At 36.5% G+C, this 21,197-nt stretch overlaps 1 protein-coding gene and 1 long non-coding RNA gene across 2 annotated transcripts in view; one reads left to right on the plus strand and one right to left on the minus strand.

The window, feature by feature from the left end:
• Positions 1–12,713, plus strand: part of LOC117343219 (A-kinase anchor protein 9-like) — a 48,360-nt gene extending 35,647 nt beyond the window's left edge. Inside the window, exons 29-35 of the mRNA XM_033905559.1 lie at positions 8,588–8,678; positions 9,159–9,341; positions 9,896–10,087; positions 10,201–10,439; positions 10,768–10,850; positions 11,256–11,547; positions 12,091–12,713. Of these exons, the coding sequence (XP_033761450.1) occupies positions 8,588–8,678; positions 9,159–9,341; positions 9,896–10,087; positions 10,201–10,439; positions 10,768–10,850; positions 11,256–11,547; positions 12,091–12,304 (1,294 nt within the window). The 3' untranslated portion in view covers positions 12,305–12,713. The remainder of the gene's footprint in view (positions 1–8,587; positions 8,679–9,158; positions 9,342–9,895; positions 10,088–10,200; positions 10,440–10,767; positions 10,851–11,255; positions 11,548–12,090) is intronic.
• LOC117343221 lies at positions 6,823–7,578 on the minus strand. The gene is made up of 2 exons (XR_004536010.1): positions 7,237–7,578; positions 6,823–6,877 (listed from the first exon to the last, which is right to left on the minus strand). It is a non-coding gene; the product is annotated as an uncharacterized LOC117343221 (long non-coding RNA).
• Positions 12,714–21,197: the final 8,484 nt, after the last annotated feature.

Here is a 21,197-nt window from a genome sequence, read left to right on the forward strand (position 1 = left end):
TTTCCCGACTCTTTCTGGATCTTGTATACAGGCATATCAACATTTGGCACACTAAGGATAATGTAGGGATCCTTAGCCCATTTATCTGCCAACTTTTGCTTGCCACATATACCAACGTTCCTCATCAGAACCCGGTCTCCTACTTCTAAGGTAGCTTCTCTAACCCCCCTATCATACCTATCTTTGTACCGCTTACCCTTCCTTTCACTTTCAGCCGAGGCAGCTTTGTAGGCAAAGTCTAACCGACGCTTAAGTTTCTGGGCATAATTCTGACGACTCCCTACAGTCTCAGAACTGGTATCGATGCCAAGAAATGCATCTACACCAAGTCTCGGGGTGCCAACCAAACATTAAGTAATGAGGAGAATATCCTGTGGTCTCATGTTTTGTTGCATTGTATGCATGAACAAGAGGAGCCACATAGGATTTCCAACTGGATTTTTGTTCTTCCTCCATAGTACCTAACATTTTCAACAGTGTTTGGTTGAACCGTTCGACCATGCCATTGCCCATAGGATGGTAAGGGGTAGTTCTGGTTTTCTCCACTCCAGCTATCTTGCAAAGTTCTTTGATAACTTTGCTTTCAAAATTCCTGCCCTGGTCACTATGAATACGGGCAGGAAAGCTGTAGTGGACCATAAATTGTTCGTACAACACCCTGGCGGTGGTACTCGCTAATTGGTTCCTGGTTGGAATTGCTTGGGCATAGCGGGTGAAATGGTCAGTGATAACAAGCACGTTTTCGTAGCCCCCCTTTGACCTTTCTAAGGTCAAATAGTCAATGCAGAGAAGCTCCATTGGACGGGAACTTTGGATATTGACTAACTCTGCACTTGGGACAGTAGGGGTTTTTCTACGAACACACCTACCACAGCTTTCAACCCAACTATTCACCTCAGCATCAAGGCCTGGCCAGAAAAACCTTCGCCTTGCCAACCAGTTTGTACGGTCACGTCCCTGATGACCGACATCTTCATGCACTCCCCTGAGGACTTTCTCCCTATATGCCTTGGGAATGACTAACTGTTGAACAGGGTCACCATCTACTGTGGTGTTTCTATACAGAACACCCTTAAGTAGCCTCAACAGCCGCCACTCCCGCATATATTGACACACCTCCTCAGGTTCGTGTTTCAATATCTTTTTATCAGGTCGAATCCCCTCCCTGACAAAATCTATCACCCTCCTAAGATGTTTATCTAAGGACTGTTGTTTTTCCCAATCCACACCAGAGAGTTTTACATTCCCTATATTTAGGGTGTTGTTCTCCGGTTCTAGGGATGATGTATTTGAGAGTACAACAGTTTCTGCTAAAGGCAACTCCTCTCTAGTGGACAAAGAAGCACAGGTAACTGCTCTCACTACATCTGGGAAAACTTCCTCTTGCTGATACGGTCGTCTTGACAACCCGTCAGCATCCCCATTGAGACGGCCCGCTCTATAAACTAATTTAAAGTTATAGTTTGAGAGTGAGGCTAACCACCTATGACCTGCTGCGTCCAGCTTCGCTGTGGTCGTCACATAGGTTAGAGGGTTGTTATCTGTACGTACCTCAAAAGTGTTGCCATACAGGTAATCATGGAACTTGTCAGTGAGTGCCCATTTGAGACAAAGAAATTCCAACTTATGAGCTGGGTAGTTTCTTTCACTCGGACGTAAACCTCGACTGGCAAACGCAATCACCCTTTCATGGCCCCCTTGATTCTGGTACAGCACAGCACCTAAACCTTCTACAGAGGCATCTGTGTTAACAATGAAAGGCTTGGTGAAGTCTGCATATGCTAACACAGGTGGAGAAGCTAGAAGACTGACTATGGTATCGAAAGCCTTCTGCTGACTATCCCCCCATACCCAGGGAATCTTTTTCTTTGGCCCCTTAACATTTTTGTGGGTACAGTGTCCAACAAGAAGATCATTTAAAGGTTTTATGATTTTTGCATAATCCTTAATGAACCTCCTGTAGTACCCTGTGAAACCTAGAAATGAGCGTAGCGTCTTGACATTGACAGGTTCTGGCCATGTCTTCAACGCCGCAAGTTTATCTGGGTCAGTTTGAATTCCTTCCTCAGAAACAATGTGCCCCAGATAGCACACTTGAGACTTAAAGAATTCACATTTGGAGGGCTTTAGCTTTAAGCCGTGTTTTTCAAGCCGTTCAAACACACCCTCCAGTCTTTTGAGGTGTTCCTCAAAGGTGTCTGAAAATATGAGAATGTCATCCAGGAAAATTAAACATTCCTTAAGATGGCTTTCACCCATACAAGCTTGCATCAATCTTTGAAAAGTTGCTGGCGCATTAGTTAGACCAAATGCCATGCGGTTACATTCAAAGAAACCTAGTGGTCCGACAGAAAAAGCTGTCTTTGCCTTGTCCTCCTCCTTGATCTCGACTTGCCAGTATCCAGACCTCAGGTCCAGCTTACTGAAGTATCTTGATCCAATTAAGGAGTCCAAGGTTTCCTCCACCCTAGGTAGGGTGTAGGCATCCTTAATGGTTTTCCCATTGAGTTTACGCAAATCAATGCAAAATCTTAGGGACCCATCTTTCTTTCGAACGAGGACCACATTCGAACAGTAGGGACTGTGAGACTCTCTGATAGCGTCAGACTCCATCATCTCCTTAAGATGTTGTCTCACTTCCTCATACATCCCTGGTGGAATACGACGATATGGTTCCTTAAATGGAACATCGTCCGTGAGTTTTATCTCGTGTTGCACCAAGTCTGTCTTTCCCAAATCCTTTGAGGATGTGGAGAAAATATGCTGCCACTTGCCCAGTATCTGGTATGCTCTCTCCAACTGTTCAGGAGAGAGATTGTCCTTGTTTACTGAGACCCCCAGTTTGTCCCACCATTCCCCCTCCACCTGATCCTTAGAGGATTCAGTATCATCTTTGTCAGAGGGTTCTGGGGACCACCTGTCCATTACCTTTACATCTGTTAGAGTACACAAAGGTGATTTTGGAGAGATAGTAATTGACTCTGTAGAGAGATTACAGATCCGGACTGGTATACGTTTGAGTCTACCAGGTGCGCATTCCAGCGACACTACCCTTGGACATACCACCAGGTTCCCGGATTGCAGTGAGCTGTCCTGTTCTGTCACAGCTGTACTAAAGTTCCCCACCTTGCGTACCAACCCATGGACAGTCTTTACCTGGTTTGGACCTATGGACACTGGGTATGTATTGGCAGATTTCACCACCATGGGATTATTGACACACAAACTGTCAACAGCAGACTGCCAAGCATCTGGAAAAGTAGAATCAGAGCTAGCCTGTTGTATATCCCTACACATACGTATAATATTTGTGCCAACAATAACAGGAACTTGTCTGTTATAGTTGGTCATCGGTGTTACCAATATAGGTACACACATCACGCAATCAGACAGAAATGGAATACTGACATCTGCCTCAATATATCCCAAGTATGGTAACTTGGACCCACCTGCTCCGAATACCTGAAGATCAAAATCTTTGATATCCATCAGAACAGGCCTGGGGTTCAGAGATTTATAACAATTCTCTGAAATGCAAGTGATCATAGAGCCACTATCAATGAGAGCAGAATGTGTCTTCCCCCCTATTATGATCTGGTCAATATTTGAGCTACCAACCATTCGTTCATACAGGGTACTGTCTGTAGCGGTATTGTTACTTGGGCCATTCCTACCTTCACCACCCCCCATTTGCCCTACAACAGGGGAGGTTACTCTTTTGGCTCAGACTTACCTGTTGAGGACTTCTGGGTATTACCATTTTTTTGTTTCTGGTAAGTATTGCCGCGTCCAGCATTACCTTTATTTTGGTATGCCCCAGACTTACCAGTACCCTCAAGTTTCTTTTCGAGAGACTTGATTTTGCTCATCAAGGCACTTACCTGCTCACTGAGCTTGTCAAGCTTTTTATCACTCTCCGAAACTTGTATAGGGCTGTGTTGGGCTTTAGCCTTTGTAGGCTTATTGGCCGCTTTCTGTGCTGGGTTGAGCTCTAGGTCTACCGCTCTAACCTCCCTCAACAGCAAGTCGTATGACTTAATAGAGTCATACTTGTGACGCGTCTGGCCTTTCAATCTGTCGCAGCGCAAGCCAGTCCAAAATTTGGATCGGATCATGTCATCCCTGGCTGAAGGGCTTACATGTCCACTGTTTATGGCAAGCTGCAACAGTGCCTCTAGTCTGCACCCGAATGCGGTGACAGATTCACCTTCTTTCTGTGTAGCAGAATAGAACTGCTGTAATACAACTTCATTAGAAGCTACATTACCAAAGAAGGTGTCCAACTTTTTCAGAACTTCATCCAAAGTTGCCATAGGACCTAAAGGTATAAGAGTCTGACGAGCGATACCCCTGAGTGATTTCCTTATAGCCTGAAGAACAAGCTCTTCGGACAGGGTGCTGTCAGATGCTAGACACCTGACCTCGTATCGCCATCCCTCATATGTGGTTTCACCACGTTGAGGTGACTCATCTCCTGAAAATGAGGAGATTTTCGGAACCTGGGGTAAAAGGTGTGTATTCCTATTCAGCGATGGAGTTAGAGGAACCCCATATCCTCCCCCCAGACCCGAAAATGGAGAATCATTAGATATAGGAGGTAAAGGAGTACTGGTATTCCCCCCCCCCCCCCCCCAAGTCCAGCGAAATCAAATTTTAATGAACCTTGGGCCCCTACCATACCTTTGTCACTGCTCGCAGATTTAACATTAACAGGAGCTTGTGACACAGCAGGAGTTTTGATAGAGCCAGGATCTCTTACACTCAGCATGCTATCATACTCCATCTTGGTAAATAGGACATAGTCACTATTCTGGCGCAGAAGGCTAGCCATGAGGTCATAGTCTGCCTGCTCCAAGTTGGAGGTTCCTGCTGGTGGCTTTGAGTCTGCCATCTCAGACTAAATACAAATATAAAAACTACAAATTAATATATGTAAACAATGAACTAAGCAGTGAATATATCAAGTATCCAAGTGATTGGGACAATCCCTACCTACGAGGAATACAAGACAACTGCATACAAGTATATCACCAGTAAACTCAAGTATGTAGAATTGTATGTATGATATTTACACACAATAAGTACAAATTGAAACAACAAGTCTTTTCATCCAACACCTAGCTAGTAGAGGACTAGGATGGATCCCATCCTTGTACAGACTAAAATTCAATGAGATCCGGGACTTATCCTGGTTTCTCGACTTCCTGTACCTAACTAAGTCTAACCTAAGATGAGGTGAACAGACTTGAGATCTAGTATTGACCTCTGTCAGGAAGCTGTTCAATTCCAACACTCTCTCATTTAGAATGAGATCTTGAGTTTGGAATGAATCAGGGTTTGGATGCCCCTTGGATTTATTCCACTCTTGTATAGAGTATGAGGGGATTTCCAAAAATAATAACTGTACAGTAGGAAATTGGGACACTATGGAAATAAACTTGTTAATTTCAAACTGCAAATCCGAACTAGCAGATATAGAAGTCTGATGTCGTAAACTAATGAATTTCCCTTGCTTTACTGTGAGGTCACATGTACCTAACCACACATATAAAACAATATTTGGATATGAACTAACCCTAATTGGAAGTTCAGTTTCCAACCAGCGAAGGAAATGTATAAAGCGACCACCTGGTTGGCAATGGAACTCAAGACTACAGTCTAAGTGCTGTAGCAAATCCAAATGCCTTTTCAGGTAAAATCCCTTACTACTAGTAAGAAGTATAGGTTTCTTCCTTATAGTAACATTAGGAACAGCTTTATCAATAAATTTCTGGAGCTTACTACAACTCATAACCTATTGACAGTTTCAGAGTATAAGAATACAAAATGATACTAAACCTACAACTGTAACTGTAACTACAACATACAAAAATAGTATGAGTAGGGACAATATCTAAGTTATTAGAATATAAAATACACTGCGCTGACATAAAACACAAAGGACAGATACACCATTTACAAACCCATCTCTGGCATCTTCCTCCCACTCTCAGCCTTCTTAGTATTCCCCTTCCGCTACAGTGCAGTGCAATGTGTGCAAGGTTAGTGGTTCAGAATTGTTAGCTGGGAAGCAAGCATGCAAGATATAAATATCTTATAGTTTTGTAAATAAGTATCACAGTTTAAATATTGTAAATGTTTAAATTCCTTAATAAATAAACCGATTTACGCGATATATTTAAATATATTGGAATATCGGCGTTATTTTTTAAATTTACATTTAATAATATATTTTACCATAAATGTTTAAAATTCACTGATTTGATTTATGTCTACAATTATAGACTGACAAGATATAAACACCTGAAAATAAACATCATACATGAAACAAATGAATAATAAATGAATAATCAATAGTATCACAGTGTTACAAATGTTCAAATGACAAGATATCTAGCAATTAAATTTAAAGTCAGTTCATATAAAACGCGAACGAAAAATGTCAACAGTCACTGGAAACGGATCCGCACTGGACGACACAGAAAATGTTACAATTAATCCATCGGCGACAGCAGGAAACGAACCATGGACGACGAAGAAACGATGACAGGACGATGATAATCAATAAATCACACAGTCATGACGAAGTAACGAGACGAAAACAGTTGACGAACAGCAAACACCATCACCGGAAGCACATGTTGTCGTTGCTCCAGAGTGATCTCCCCTGATCATGTCATCCGGTTATCACGTGATCACCCACGTGGTAAAACGTGGGCGTACGATGCCACTGCCTCCGTAAAAGAAATTCACGTTGGGCGCCAATGTCACACGAGTAGTATAATATGTGGGTATTTCTTCAATTATGCACAAACAATGTTCAAATGAAGCACAGTTTATTTAACATAAACACAGACACACACACGGAGACAGTGACCTGAAATAAAAAGAACAATACCTAAAATACATACGGACATGTGTAAACGATGCCGACAATTACATTATTTAATACTTAACGCATTAAATATTCATTTAGGTATATTTTATATGTTTATATTATATTCTATTTTATTCCATAGTTACACTTTTACAATAAACAATTATAATACATTATTTTTACAATAGCTTTGACCCTATGGAGCCCGACCACGTGTACGTCATATGTAAAATATTTTAACATATTAAGGGCAAGATATTTAAAATGCAAATATATTAGTTTAATGTATTTTATATATCAAATAGCTAAAATACATTAAATATGTATTTATATTATTATTTTAAATTAAATAAACTTACCTAGAAGCACTGTGGCCGTAAAGCACACAGGCTTATACCAGACGTGTATGTTGGTGCAGGGTCTATAGCCGTTGTGGCTGCACTCACCTGGGCAAGGCCCAGGTAAAGTTTTCCACGTGCACGGGTATAGGGTCATGCAGGGTCAAAGTGACACACTCAACCAATCCTTGCGCTCACCTCTCATACGTCACCATAACAACTATATACACAGGTACATAGGACATTATATGACACAGGGACTTGTACAAACATTATACACGATACACAGCGCAAGTATCTATACACACTTTACATGTACAGGTGTTGGTCAGACTATTAAAGTTTGACCACCGTGACATATATATATATATATATATATGAATGTATTATATTTGGTGATATATGTAGGTTGTATATATATGAATGTATTATATTTGGTGATATATGCAGGTTGTATATATATATATATATATGTGAATGTATTATATTTGGTGATATATGTAGGTTGTATATATATGAATGTATTATATTTGGTGATATATGCAGGTTGTATATATATATATATATATGTGAATGTATTATATTTGGTGATATATGTAGGTTGTATATATATATATATATATATGAATGTATTATATTTGGTGATATATGCAGGTTGTATATATATATATATATGTGAATGTATTATATTTGGTGATATATGTAGGTTGTATATATATGAATGTATTATATTTGGTGATATATGCAGGTTGTATATATATATATATATATATATATATATGAATGTATTATATTTGGTGATATATGTAGGTTGTATATATATATATATATATATGAATGTATTATATTTGGTGATATATGTAGGTTGTATATATATATATATATATATGAATGTATTATATTTGGTGATATATGTAGGTTGTATATATATATATATATGAATGTATTATATTTGGTGATATATGTAGGTTGTATATATATATATATATATGAATGTATTATATTTGGTGATATATGTAGGTTGTATATATATATATATATATATGAATGTATTATATTTGGTGATATATGTAGGTTGTATATATATATATATATATATATATATGAATGTATTATATTTGGTGATATATGTAGGTTGTATATATATATATATATGAATGTATTATATTTGGTGATATATGTAGGTTGTATATATATATATATATGAATGTATTATATTTGGTGATATATGTAGGTTGTATATATATGAATGTATTATATTTGGTGATATATGTAGGTTGTATATATATATATATATATATGAATGTATTATATTTGGTGATATATGTAGGTTGTATATATATATATATATATGAATGTATTATATTTGTAGATCAGAGGGAAGCAGGGAAATGCAGCATGCACTCAGTGACCTTCTTGGTGAATTAAAACAACTTCAGATGCCATTGGAATTTGAGTCACAGGTAAAATTATCTACTGTAATGGGGTTAATTTCATGATTTCAATATGTAAATCCTTATGTAAACTATACACTTGGGGGTAATTTTCGGAATAAATCCACCAGTGTCAAATTAACTGAAATATTTCAAAACTGTTAAGGCCTACGGGCCTCATGTTGAAATATTATCATTCTCTTTTTATAGTTGTTTACAGTCCAGACCACAGCCTGGCTGTGTGTTGATTCATTCAGTGAATATACATTGATGATTATCTCATTTGATGACATTCTATAGAGGTGTTTACCTCCTTCTGTAAAGCCAAAAAACCTTAAACTGCAGTGAAACCTGAAATCACAGAATTATTTTCTCCCCGATATCCATACTATTTAAAAACTCTTATATATAAAACTGTCAATCCGCACATCTTAAAAGACATTGTCAGGAATAATTTCTACCTAATTATCTTTCTCTGTCGTGGTCAGTATAACTAATGTGGTTTTCCAGAGCGAGGCTAACCTGTTGGCTAGGCCGAATCCTTCTGTAATTAATGAACGAGTGCTGCGTCACAACGCTGAACTCACCAGCTTTGTGACACGCCTGACTGAGGAGAAAATGGATCTGCGTAACTCACTTGGACATTTAGAGGAACAGCTGTGGCACTACCAACAAAGGGGAACAACTCAACAGGTTTTATTTTATGTCTCTTTTTATCCCACCATCAAGCATGGTCCATGGTCTGTCTATCCATAGAGCCATTGATATTGTTACTTGTTGACAAGAACAGAGAGTATACCTTGGTCTCTTATTGAGACTGATAAAAAACGTTATCGCTAACTGATAACCATCTGCGATATTGTTGTTTGTTTTTATCTATTTCTTGATGTTTTTAGTTATTTCTTGATGTTTTTAGCTATTTCTTGATGTTTTTAGCTATTTCTTGATGTTTTTAGCTATTTCTTGATGTTTTTAACTATTTCTTGAAGTACTGTAACAATAAGGATATTTCTCAAACTTCAGAACTATAACACTAGTAATGCCTGTTCAATTTTGAGACAGATGAGAATAAGAAAATGCCAGACAGATAATCAATTTTGAGTTTGACCATGAAAGGTTGTTATCACTATTTTTCAGGAAGTGTCTCATGGATCTTTCTTCAATTTTAGTTTTGATTCTGCTAGAATTTTTTGTCTGTATAGAACTGTTTATACTGACATGATTGTAAATATTTTTGATTACTACAGAATGGGGACACAACTGATACTGCTACAAAACAGTTTGAGGAGCGTGCTAGCTGGGCCAAAGAGAGGCTGTCCCTCCAACTTGCTCTCAATGATGCTGAACAGCGCATTGATCAGCTTACAGCTAACCTGAGGATGGAACATGACCGACGGTCAGTGATGAGCAGCAACGGTTCTGAAACTGACCGAGAGAAGGTTAGTTATCGCTACATTGTTAAAAGATCACTCACTGGGAAGTCATCAAATTTTAATTCTGTATATCATACATGCTTAAAATTACCAATTGATATATGGTACATGTTTTGTAGATCCAGAGACTGTATGGTAAATACCTCCGAGCAGAAAGTTTCCGAAAGGCCTTGGTGTACCAGAAGAAATACTTGTTACTGCTCCTAGGTGGTTTCCAGGACTGTGAAGAAACAACGCTTGCCATGCTTGCCCAGATGGGAGCATATCCCTCTCCTGAGGATGTCGGTCAACATCAATATCGACGACGTCCCTATCATACCTTCAGAAGTGCTGCAAGGGTCATTGTCGCAATCACAAGGTCAGTGAAGTGTGTAGAGCTAGTCGACCTTTAATTAATGTATAGATTTTTCATACAGATACAGGTGCCCTACGTTAATCACTGTCAGTCTGTCCGGTCGTTTGGTTGGGTGTAAATGTGAAAGACAAAGTTGAGCTATTGGCTCTTGATAGGGGAGGTTTGAAATAGAATATATCAAAACTAACAAATGAAGATTGAAACAGTATTTACATTTCAGCAAATATCTAGTATATCTAATATTGAAATATACATCTGACACAGCAGATTAAGCACATTTGTATTGTGTAAAACAGTTATTTATGTGTTTGTCAATCTTATGTTTGTTAAGGATGAAGTATCTTGTGAAAAAATGGCGGCGGGCCACGAGGGTCGGATCTCCTGTTGTAGGCGGCTCCATCAACACTCAGCAAGGTAGATAACTCTGCTCAACAAGGAGGAAAACTCATACCATATTTAAATTGGGAAGAGAAGTCGGTTGAAATTTATAAAAAGAATACAAGTAAAATAGAGAAAAAAGCAGTGCCGTATGTAAACCTGTTTTCTGTGTGAAGAGATACAGGGGACACTTGTTTGTTATGTCTGTACTCATTTTATGTAAATCAGATGTAATTTTGAATTCCATGATCTAGATTCATATGCTTGTGTGTTAAAAATTTCAATTAAGGCAATTCATTTTGCACGAAGCTTGAAAGGAATAATCTATTGGAGAAAACGACACAAAGATGTCCAAGTACTTTAGCACTTTAATAAAAAAGAAGATTTTAGAAAGCTTTTTAAAAAGTTTGAAGAAATAAAAAGACTTTTCTTCTATTTCAGCCTACATGCCAACTGACAATAGTTTTTCACCCCCAAGATTAACAAGTAGTAGGAGTTTTTCACCTCCAAGAATTAATGGGTCTCCTGCATATAATTCGGGCATGATTGTGACACGCCCATCTCGAGTCACATTTTCATCATCTTCACTTCCCGGAGACTCCGACTCAAACTCTCCTTCGTCCTACCAACCCATAATGTCACGTCCTCCTCCAGCAGCTGTGGGATCTACCCCCCCTACAAAAGACTACAGTCTCATGAGGAACTCCCACAGCCCTAACTCTGGTGCTAGAAGGTGAATATATATACTGTCCTCCATTTAGTGTGAATTCTAATATTTTGCAAACATTTTAACATGTATGGTCCTTATTGTCAATTGATATTCCTTGTAAAGAAGATACAGGAGTTAAACACAATGTAGGATACAGTTTGCTTAAAGCTGGTTTAGAAATTTTGTTTACTTTTTTAAAAACTCCTCTATCATCAGATGATGGGCTATTCAGATTTCCCATTATAAGTTATCCATCCATAAACAATCCTTGTTATCGCTATTTCTTGAAAAATACTGGGGGGATATTTCTCAATCGTCATATGTAGGTTGCCCTTGGTCTTTAATTGTGCTCATTCGGCTTTAAGTCTGATTGGGAAAACAAAATTGATGCCTATCAGAAAGTTCTCAGATTTTTTCTTAATGATTTAGAGGAAGAGAGTAAAGAAGTGAAAAGTAGAGAAAAGATCAGTCTTCCATAGGACTGATAAAGATCCTTGAATACCTCCTTTATCCCTCTGGCATCTCTTGTTTATGTTTTGTATTATACCTTTGAAATTTCATTTTCAGAAAACTTTTATCTTCATCTCATAAAACAAAACACAGCACAAATAGTTCTCAAAGTTCCCATGGATACCAAGGTGCCACCTCAAGTAAACCAGAACAACCTAAGGAGGCTCTCCACGACGACTACATCAAACGCCTTGAAAATCTCCAGAAAACGCTCAGTAGTATGAGTAGCTCAGGTACGCCACGCCGAGGCTCATCATCTCATTATCACTGACATGGTGTCAGTACATGTCGTTATATGACTGACTTTTGATGTCATGTCGCCAATAGTGCTTGTCACATAAAGTTGATACATAACCTCAGTGTATTGGGACCGATTTGTACTTCATCAATAGTGCAGCATCATTATGTTATTTTAATAGAACAAGACTGATATTATATCTCAGAGTTTATCAACTAATATACGGAACCGTTTTGTAAGTTGGAAGAAATATTTAAACATTCTTAAAGTTTATTGTTTCTTAATTAAAGACTTCATGAAAAAAAGTACATCATTTTCTTCATTCTACAACTGATGTTACATGTCATGTTATATAACACATCATTTCGGTATGTCATGTTATATAACACATCATTTCGGTATGTCATGTTATATAACACATCATTTCGGTATGTCATGTTATATAACACATCATTTCGGTATGTCATGTTATATAACACATCATTTCGGTATGTCATGTTATATAACACATCATTTCGGTATGTCATGTTATATAACACATCATTTCGGTATGTCATGTTATATAACACATCATTTCGGTATGTCATGTTATATAACACATCATTTCGGTATGTCATGTTATATAACACATCATTTCGGTATGTCATGTTATATAACACATCATTTCGGTATGTCATGTTATATAACACATCATTTCGGTATGTCATGTTATATAACACATCATTTCGGTATGTCATGTTATATAACACATCATTTCGGTATGTCATGTTATATAACACATCATTTCGGTATGTCATGTTATATAACACATCATTTCGGTATGTCATGTTATATAACACATCATTTCGGTATGTCATGTTATATAACACATCATTTCGGTATGTCATGTTATATAACACATCATTTCGGTATGTCATGTTATATAACACATCATTTCGGTATGTCATGTTATATAACACATCATTTCGGTATGTCATGTTATATAACACATCATTTCGGTATGTCATGTTATATAACACATCATTTCGGTATGTCATGTTATATAACACATCATTTCGGTATGTCATGTTATATAACACATCATTTCGGTATGTCATGCTAAGACAATGTCATCATAGAAGTAAAACGACTGTTTACATTGTCCTGTCAATGGTGATGTACTCACAATCAAAATTAGATAAACATGTCCAGGGGATGGTGGGTTAGACATGTATTGATGTTTTGAGTATGATCTGTTGTCGTTATTTGGTACGACATGATTTACACTAAATCTTATTATGTATTTTCAGGTTGAGTTAAAACACTGGGTAATATACATAGACTAAGTTTGTATGATACTTACCATGTAACTGTGGGTAATACATAGACTGAGTTTGTGTGATACAATGTACTAACCGTGTAACTGTTTGGTGTTTTAGATAATGAGTCTGACTTGTGGTAGTCTACAGGTAAACATTATCACAATGGCAATAATGGCTACCATTCCTACATTTTCATCCCCAAATCTACCAAGCTAAAGGGAATTTGGTATATTCAACATTCTTCCTTTATTTTCTTCATTTCAATTGAGAGCTATATACTGGTGATTGCCACATGATTTCATTCTACAATCTACATTTTGTATAATTTCTAGTAATTTATCTGTCAATTTCACATGTGAAGATCCCAAACCTTCCTAATTCCATGCAATTTTACATTTTCACTATGCTTTAAATGAGCTTTGGGACGTTTCTGAATATTTTTAGAAATATCAGTTAGGGTAGTATTTTTGGTATCAGAAATTTTTTTCATGATTCTTTTAAAATGATCAGTCAAAAATCTTACCAAATGGATTCTTTGTTTTTATTCTTTTCACAATTAATATCAGTACTTTGCTCGATCCCAATACTCCTTATTTCTCCATCGATATAAATCCCTGGGTTGAAGGTTAAGGTATACATTCCTGTACACCAGGTTTGCTGCATGCACGTAATATACTGTACCTAAAGTGGTGATGGCTGTATTGTAATTTACATCAATCAAAACTATCAACTTTAAAAATAGCACAGTTGTGGTATAAAATCTCCATAAATTATCTAACAGCTCTTACAGGGGGGAAAAAGTAAGATCTTATTTCATGGCAATAATTAACTTTAATAATTTATTAGTTTATTATTTACAAGCTTTTGTGAGAAAGCCTGAAGCAGAGATGTAGACAGGAGTCCAGGATCAAAACTGTATATATTTATGTTGTTTATATAAAAGGTCTGGCTAATCACACTTTTAAAAATGGTGATATAAACTAGGAAATAATAATATTTTGAGTTATTAGCATATTATAGTTAATTATCATATTGTTTTACTACGTCTAGAGGGACCTGTATTAAAAGCTGTATCAGTAACATTGGATTTTGAACACACTTGCACAGTACAGGTTTTGTGAGAGAGATCTGATCTCACAAACTTAGTATCATTAATAACTAGCATGGTTTGGATTTGGCTAACGATTGCTAACCTGTGTTTTTAATGTCACCAGAATGCTACAGTGCCTGTATGGTAGATTATACTACAATTGATGTTTGTTTGGCAAGTCGGTAGTGTGAACCAGCTATATCTTCATTTCTGAAACCAGAGTTGGCCATCTTGGATGGCGTCGACCAGTGCTTGTATTATTTGGATGCAATACCTGAATGGAGCTGAACTGAAGTGAAATATTGCCAAACAAATCTACAGTGCCATGTTTAACATGTATAAATAGTGTATACAGTATAAAGTATTGATGTGTAAATTATATATGTATGGATATATCTCAGACAGAAGTAAATAAACATTTACATTGTATCTAAGTTGGATGAATGTATTGACAAGCATGAGCTGAAAATGTTTTATACTGTAAGTGATTGTTAATTTCAAGTGGATGTTCTGTTTTCATTATTTTCGTGATGGAATAAAAACACACCCTAAATTGATATGTTGGAAACAGTTGATGGTGAAACTATAGATCTCTTCCATGATTTTTAAAAAAATTGATCTGTATGACAAACCACTAAAAAAGTTTGAACCATAAAAAATGAAACCTTTACTGTATATTTACTTTTGGCGATTTTAAATTTGATGTCAAACCAAAAGGATATTGTTTAATTGTGATAAGAAATCCAAAAAATACATCAACACGTCAATCTTAATGGGTTATTGTTTATATATATGTGTGTGTCAGATATGCCATTATAGAGCAAAGGTATACATATTTGTATAGCTACTAATTGTATTTTGACAAGTAGTAATGTTATATTGTAGCTACAACAATAACTGTACATAGAGATGTTTTATAGATGACCTGAATGGTGAGAATAGTTTTCTGTATTTTTCATCTCAAAAACTGAAATTTTAACGTTTTTTTCGATGTTTACTTTCTCATTGATTCAAGAGTAATAAGAAATTGATTGGGACAATAAGTTATATAGTGTCATTTTAACTTAAGATGTCAAAGTCACCACGAGAATGTTTACTTTGTATCTGTGATTACTGTACACTGGAGAGTTACTGGCTTAAGTTATCATCCAATAATGGAATCTCATCAATATGGACACTTTTGTGAATTTCATCAAGATTAATAGTGTCTAAATTTTAGCAAGGTTTCATTGTAAAATGTATTGGTAATTAGATTATTAAAGTATTAACATGTATGCATTTATCCACATCATTGCCACAGCTTGGGTATTTTAAGGTGACGTGTTGTGTTCACCTTTTATCCATCTGAAAAAGTTTACATATGGTAAAATATTCTTAAAAATATTGTTGTCTTGTATATTTTTAAAATGTTTAAGTGTGTTGAACTAGGGACCAAATCATGCACAGGTATTTTTTTTCTCTTAATTATGTAATTATGATAACATTAAATGTGAAATTTTCAAATTGTATTATTAAATATTAACATTTTTTTATGGAAGATTTACAAATACCGGTACATGAACGACACATGCCGACAAACATTCTTTGAAAGTCATACAAGTGTAAAATACTGAAAAAGAATGAAGTGAAGCTGTGTGGTTAGACCATTAACCATGAAAGTTTGTGTTAAACTGTTTAACAAAGGAAGATTGTCTCAGTTCTCAAATTCATATTTGTTTGAAATCATTGATAAAATTAGGGATTTCAAATCCTGCTTTTGTTTCTCTGTTGATATTATAATCTTATGTGCGTAGTATTCTTGCAAAGGGAGATTTATAACAAATTGGTCCCTGGTATTAATTATTGTTTAAACTGTGTCCCGGTTTGATATATTCCTTACCGTCCAATTTGCCTTTTTATTTTGCTTATACAAGTATTTTTACCTGTTTTTGGTCAAAGAAATTACAAATAGGTGTAACTACAATTTATTAGAATACCTGTGTAGTTGATATGACATCAGACATGAAATTGTCTTTTGATATTAGACTCTTCGATAGTTATCAAATGATCGGATATTTTTTCGTAATTTTAAAACGTTTGTTTGTCTCTTAAATCCGAATGGATTGTTGACATGAATTCACAAAACTTATATATAATTAGTAGCCAAAACCAGTTGAAAAAATTTGATCTGTTAACTATGATAATATTACCCTTTTCTGTGTATCATTTTGTAAAGCATTGTGTCATTTTTCTTCAATTGTTATAAGAATGATCCAGACGTTTTACATTTCGATAATTAGTTTTATGTAAATTATTTTTTGTAATTTTCTTACGCAATATTTTTTTCATATTTAGGCTAATGTATGCTAAACTTTGAAATCCACATTTGATATTCATGAGCTACATGCAGTCAGCATTTTTGTTTATGATAATATAGCTTGAATGAGAAATGTTAGATTATGGTGTAGATAATTTGTATATTGGAAAATTGTAAATGGAATACAGAAATGGATCTGGTTGCTTTTATGCCTTAATGTCATGTTTGAATCTTTGACGAAGTTCATGTAAATAAATGTAGTCATTGATGGAGATTTAAGTGGTTATTTTTCTGTTTGTAAATGTACAAACATGTGAAAATGATATCTATGAATGACATACTAGTATAATTGATTTTTTTGACATTTGATTAAAATAATCATGGTAAAATTTCTTAAATGAAATCACCATTTTATTTTGTGTTCAAATTTTTGGAATGTTTACTATGATTAGTTTGGACAAATATATGCAATGTATATATGTGTGTAAATATGTATATAATTGTAACTGAGGAATGAATGGGTCAACAGTTTCATTTATCAAGTTCTTAAGTAAATATGTTATTCCTAGTAAATGGGAACAGTTCAGATTACAAAATAAATTATTTTGATATCAAAATAAATTTGTTCTGCTGTTGTTGTTTTTTTTTAGCCCACCATCATCAGATGGTGGGCTATTCAAATCGCCCTGCGTCCGTGGTCCGTGGTCCGTCCGTCCGTCCGTCCGTCCGTCCCTCCGTCCGTCCGTAAACAATTCTTGTTATCGCTAATCCTCAGAAAGTACTGAAGGGATCTTTCTCAAATTTCATATGTAGGTTCCCCTTGGTGCCTAGTTATGCATATTGCATTTTGAGACCAATCGGAAAACAACATGGCCGACAGGCAGCCATCTTGGATTTTGACAATTGAAGTTTGTTATCGCTATTTCTCAGAAAGTACTGAAGGGATCTTTCTCAAATTTCATATGTAGGTTCCCCTTTGTGCCTTGTTATGCATATTGCATTTTGAGACAAATCGGAAAACAACATGGCCGACAGGCAGCCATCTTGGATTTTGACAATTGAAGTTTGTTATCACTATTTCTCAGAAAGTAATGAAGGGATCTTTCTCAAATTTCATATGTAGGTTCCTCTTGGTGCTTAGTTATGCATATTGCATTTTGAGACCAATCAGAAAACAACATGGCCGACAGGCAGCCATCTTGGATTTTGACAATTGAAGTTTGTTATCGCTATATCTCAGAAAGTACTAAAGGGATCTTTCTCAAATTTCATATGTAGGTTCCTCTTATTGCCTTGTTATGCATATTGCATTTTGAGACCAATCGGAAAACAACATGGCCAACAGGCAGCCATCTTGGATTTTGACAATTGAAGTTTGTTATCGCTATTTCTCAGAAAGTGATGAATGGATCTTTCTCAAATTTCATACGTAGGTTCCTCTTGTTGCCTAGTTATGCATATTGCATTTTGAGACCAATCGGAAAACAACCTGGCCGACAGGCAGCCATCTTGGATTTTGACAATTGAAGTTTGTTATCGCTATTTCTCAGAAAGTAATGAAGGGATCTTTCTCAAATTTCATACATACGTTCCCCTCAGTGCCTTGTTATGCATATTGCATTTTGAGACCAATCAGAAAACAACATGGCTGACAGGTAGCCATCTTGGATATTGACAATTGAAGTTTGTTATCACTATTTCTCAGAAAGTTCTGAAGGGATCTTTCTCAAATTTCATATGTAGGTTCCCTTTGGTGCCTAGTTATGCATATTGCATTTTGAAACTAATCAGAAAACAACATGGCCGACAGGCAGCCATCTTGGATTTTGACAATTGAAGTTTGTTATCGCTATTTCTCAGAAAGCACTCAAGGGATCTTTCTCAAATTTCATATGTATGTTCCCCTTAGTGCCTAGTTTTGCATATTGGGACCAATCCAAAAACAACATGGTCGACAGACAGCCATTATCGCTAAATCTTAAATTTTATATATAGCTTCCCCTTGTTTGAAAAGTACTAGCTATAGAGGGCTGTTTCTGAATTTACACAGATTAGTAAGACTTAGAAGAAGGGAAAAGTAGAGAAAAGATCAATCTGACATGGAACCTATGAAGATCATTCAATGGTGGGCGCCAAGATCCCTCTGGGATCTCTTGTTTGTTTAAGCCCACCATCATCAGATGGTGGGCTATTCAAATCGCCCTGCGTCCGTGGTGCATCGTCCGTCCATCCCTAAACAATTCTTGTTATCGCTATTTCTGAGGAATTACTGAAGGGATCTTTCTCAAATTTCATATGTTTGTTCTCCTTTGTCTGTAGTTATATGCATATTGCATTTTGGGACCGATCGGAAAACAACATGGCCGACAGCCAGCCATCTTGGATTTTGACAATTGAAGTTTGTTATCGCTATTTCTCAGAAAGTACTTAAGGGATCTTTCTCAAATTTCATATGTTGGTTGCTCTTGGTCCCTAGTTATGCATATTGCATTTTGGGACCAATCAGAAAACAACATGGCGGACAGGCAGCCATCTTGGATTTTGACAGTTGAAGTTTGTTATCGCTATTTCTCAGAAAGTACTGAAGGGATCTTTCTCAAATTTCATATGTAGGTTGCCCTTGGTCCCTAGTTATGCATATTGCATTTTGGGACCGATCGGAAAACAACATGGCGGACAGGCAGCCATCTTGGATTTTGACAGTTGAAGTTTGTTATCGCTATTTCTCAGAAAGTACTGAAGGGATCTTTCTCAAATTTCATATGTAGGTTGCCCTTGGTCCGTAGTTATGCATATTTTATTTACGGACCAGTCAGAAAACAACATGGCCGACAGGCAGCCATCTTGGATTTTGACAGTTGAAGTTTGTTATCGCTATTTCTCAGAAAGTACTGAAGGGATCTTTCTCAAATTTCATATGTAGGTTGCCCTTGGTCCGTAGTTATGCATATTTTATTTACGGACCAGTCAGAAAACAACATGGCCGACAGGTAGCCATCTTGGATTTTGACAATTGAAGTTTGTTATCGCTATTTCTCAGAAAGTACTGAAGGGATCTTTCTGAAATTTGATATATAGATTGTGCTTGGTCTGTTGTATTGCATTTTTGGACCAATCTGAAAACATTGTCGACAGACAGCCATTATCGCTTAATCTCAAATTTCGTATATAAGTTCTCCATGTTTGAAAACTAGTGGAGGGATGTTTCTCAATTTACACAGATTAGTAAGAGGAAGGGAAAAATAGAGAAAAGATCAATCTGACATGGAACCTATAAAGATCATTCAATGGTGGGCGCCAAGATCCCTCTGGGATCTCTTGTTTTGTTTTTTTGTCACTCTGCAGTACATTTAAATTTTAGACAAGAGGCCAAGAGGGCATGTATCGCTCACACACGACCAACTACGGATTATGGCAAAATTACTATTTCCAATTTTCATATTGACCAGACAATGTTAGTGATGTTTAAGGAAATTGTATACAATATTTCTAACAGAGGTGATATGATTTTCTGATTCATTAGTGAATCATAATGTAGGGTTTTTCATAGATGCATTGTCCAAGTCAGTTAATGGTATTGAAATACCAAAAATAATATACAAAATAAAATATTACATGTAGCAATGTGAAGCATGTTGTTGATCCTGTGTAGTGTGCCTAGTGTATATAATGGTTCACATATTTAATATTTCACAATGGTGACCTTGAAACTAGGCCACAGTCATTTGTATGATGGGGTTGACCCCGGGGACCTGAGGGGTGGGGCCAAAAGGGGTTCAATTGGCAATATTGATATTAAAAACTTCTCTGAAACTAAGCAATGTATGACATTGATATTTCAATGGTAACATCCCTAGGTGGCTGGGATTCAAATTTATACAAATGATGGGGATGACTCCCCAGGGGCCTGAGGGGTGGGGCCAAAAGGGGGCAATTTGGCAATATTGCTATAAACGGCTTATAAACGGAATATTTGTTGAATTCACACCTCCCCCTAACCATTTATAGCATTGCTGGGTATGAAAAGATAAACATGTTCATGTTGTAAAAAATTGGTCCTGGGTCATTCCCCACCAATAGGGATTTAGTTTCTTGGTTATGAATTTGAAACTGTTAAGATCCTCACCCCATAACCATACATAGCATTGCTGGGCATCAAGGGATAAACATCGTCTTGAAGTTAAAATAGGCCCAGGGGTCTTTCCCTACCCCAAGGGACTTAGATCCTTGGTTATATAT

This window comes from Pecten maximus, chromosome 15, assembly GCF_902652985.1.
Source record: "Pecten maximus chromosome 15, xPecMax1.1, whole genome shotgun sequence".
NCBI lineage: Eukaryota > Metazoa > Mollusca > Bivalvia > Pectinida > Pectinidae > Pecten > Pecten maximus.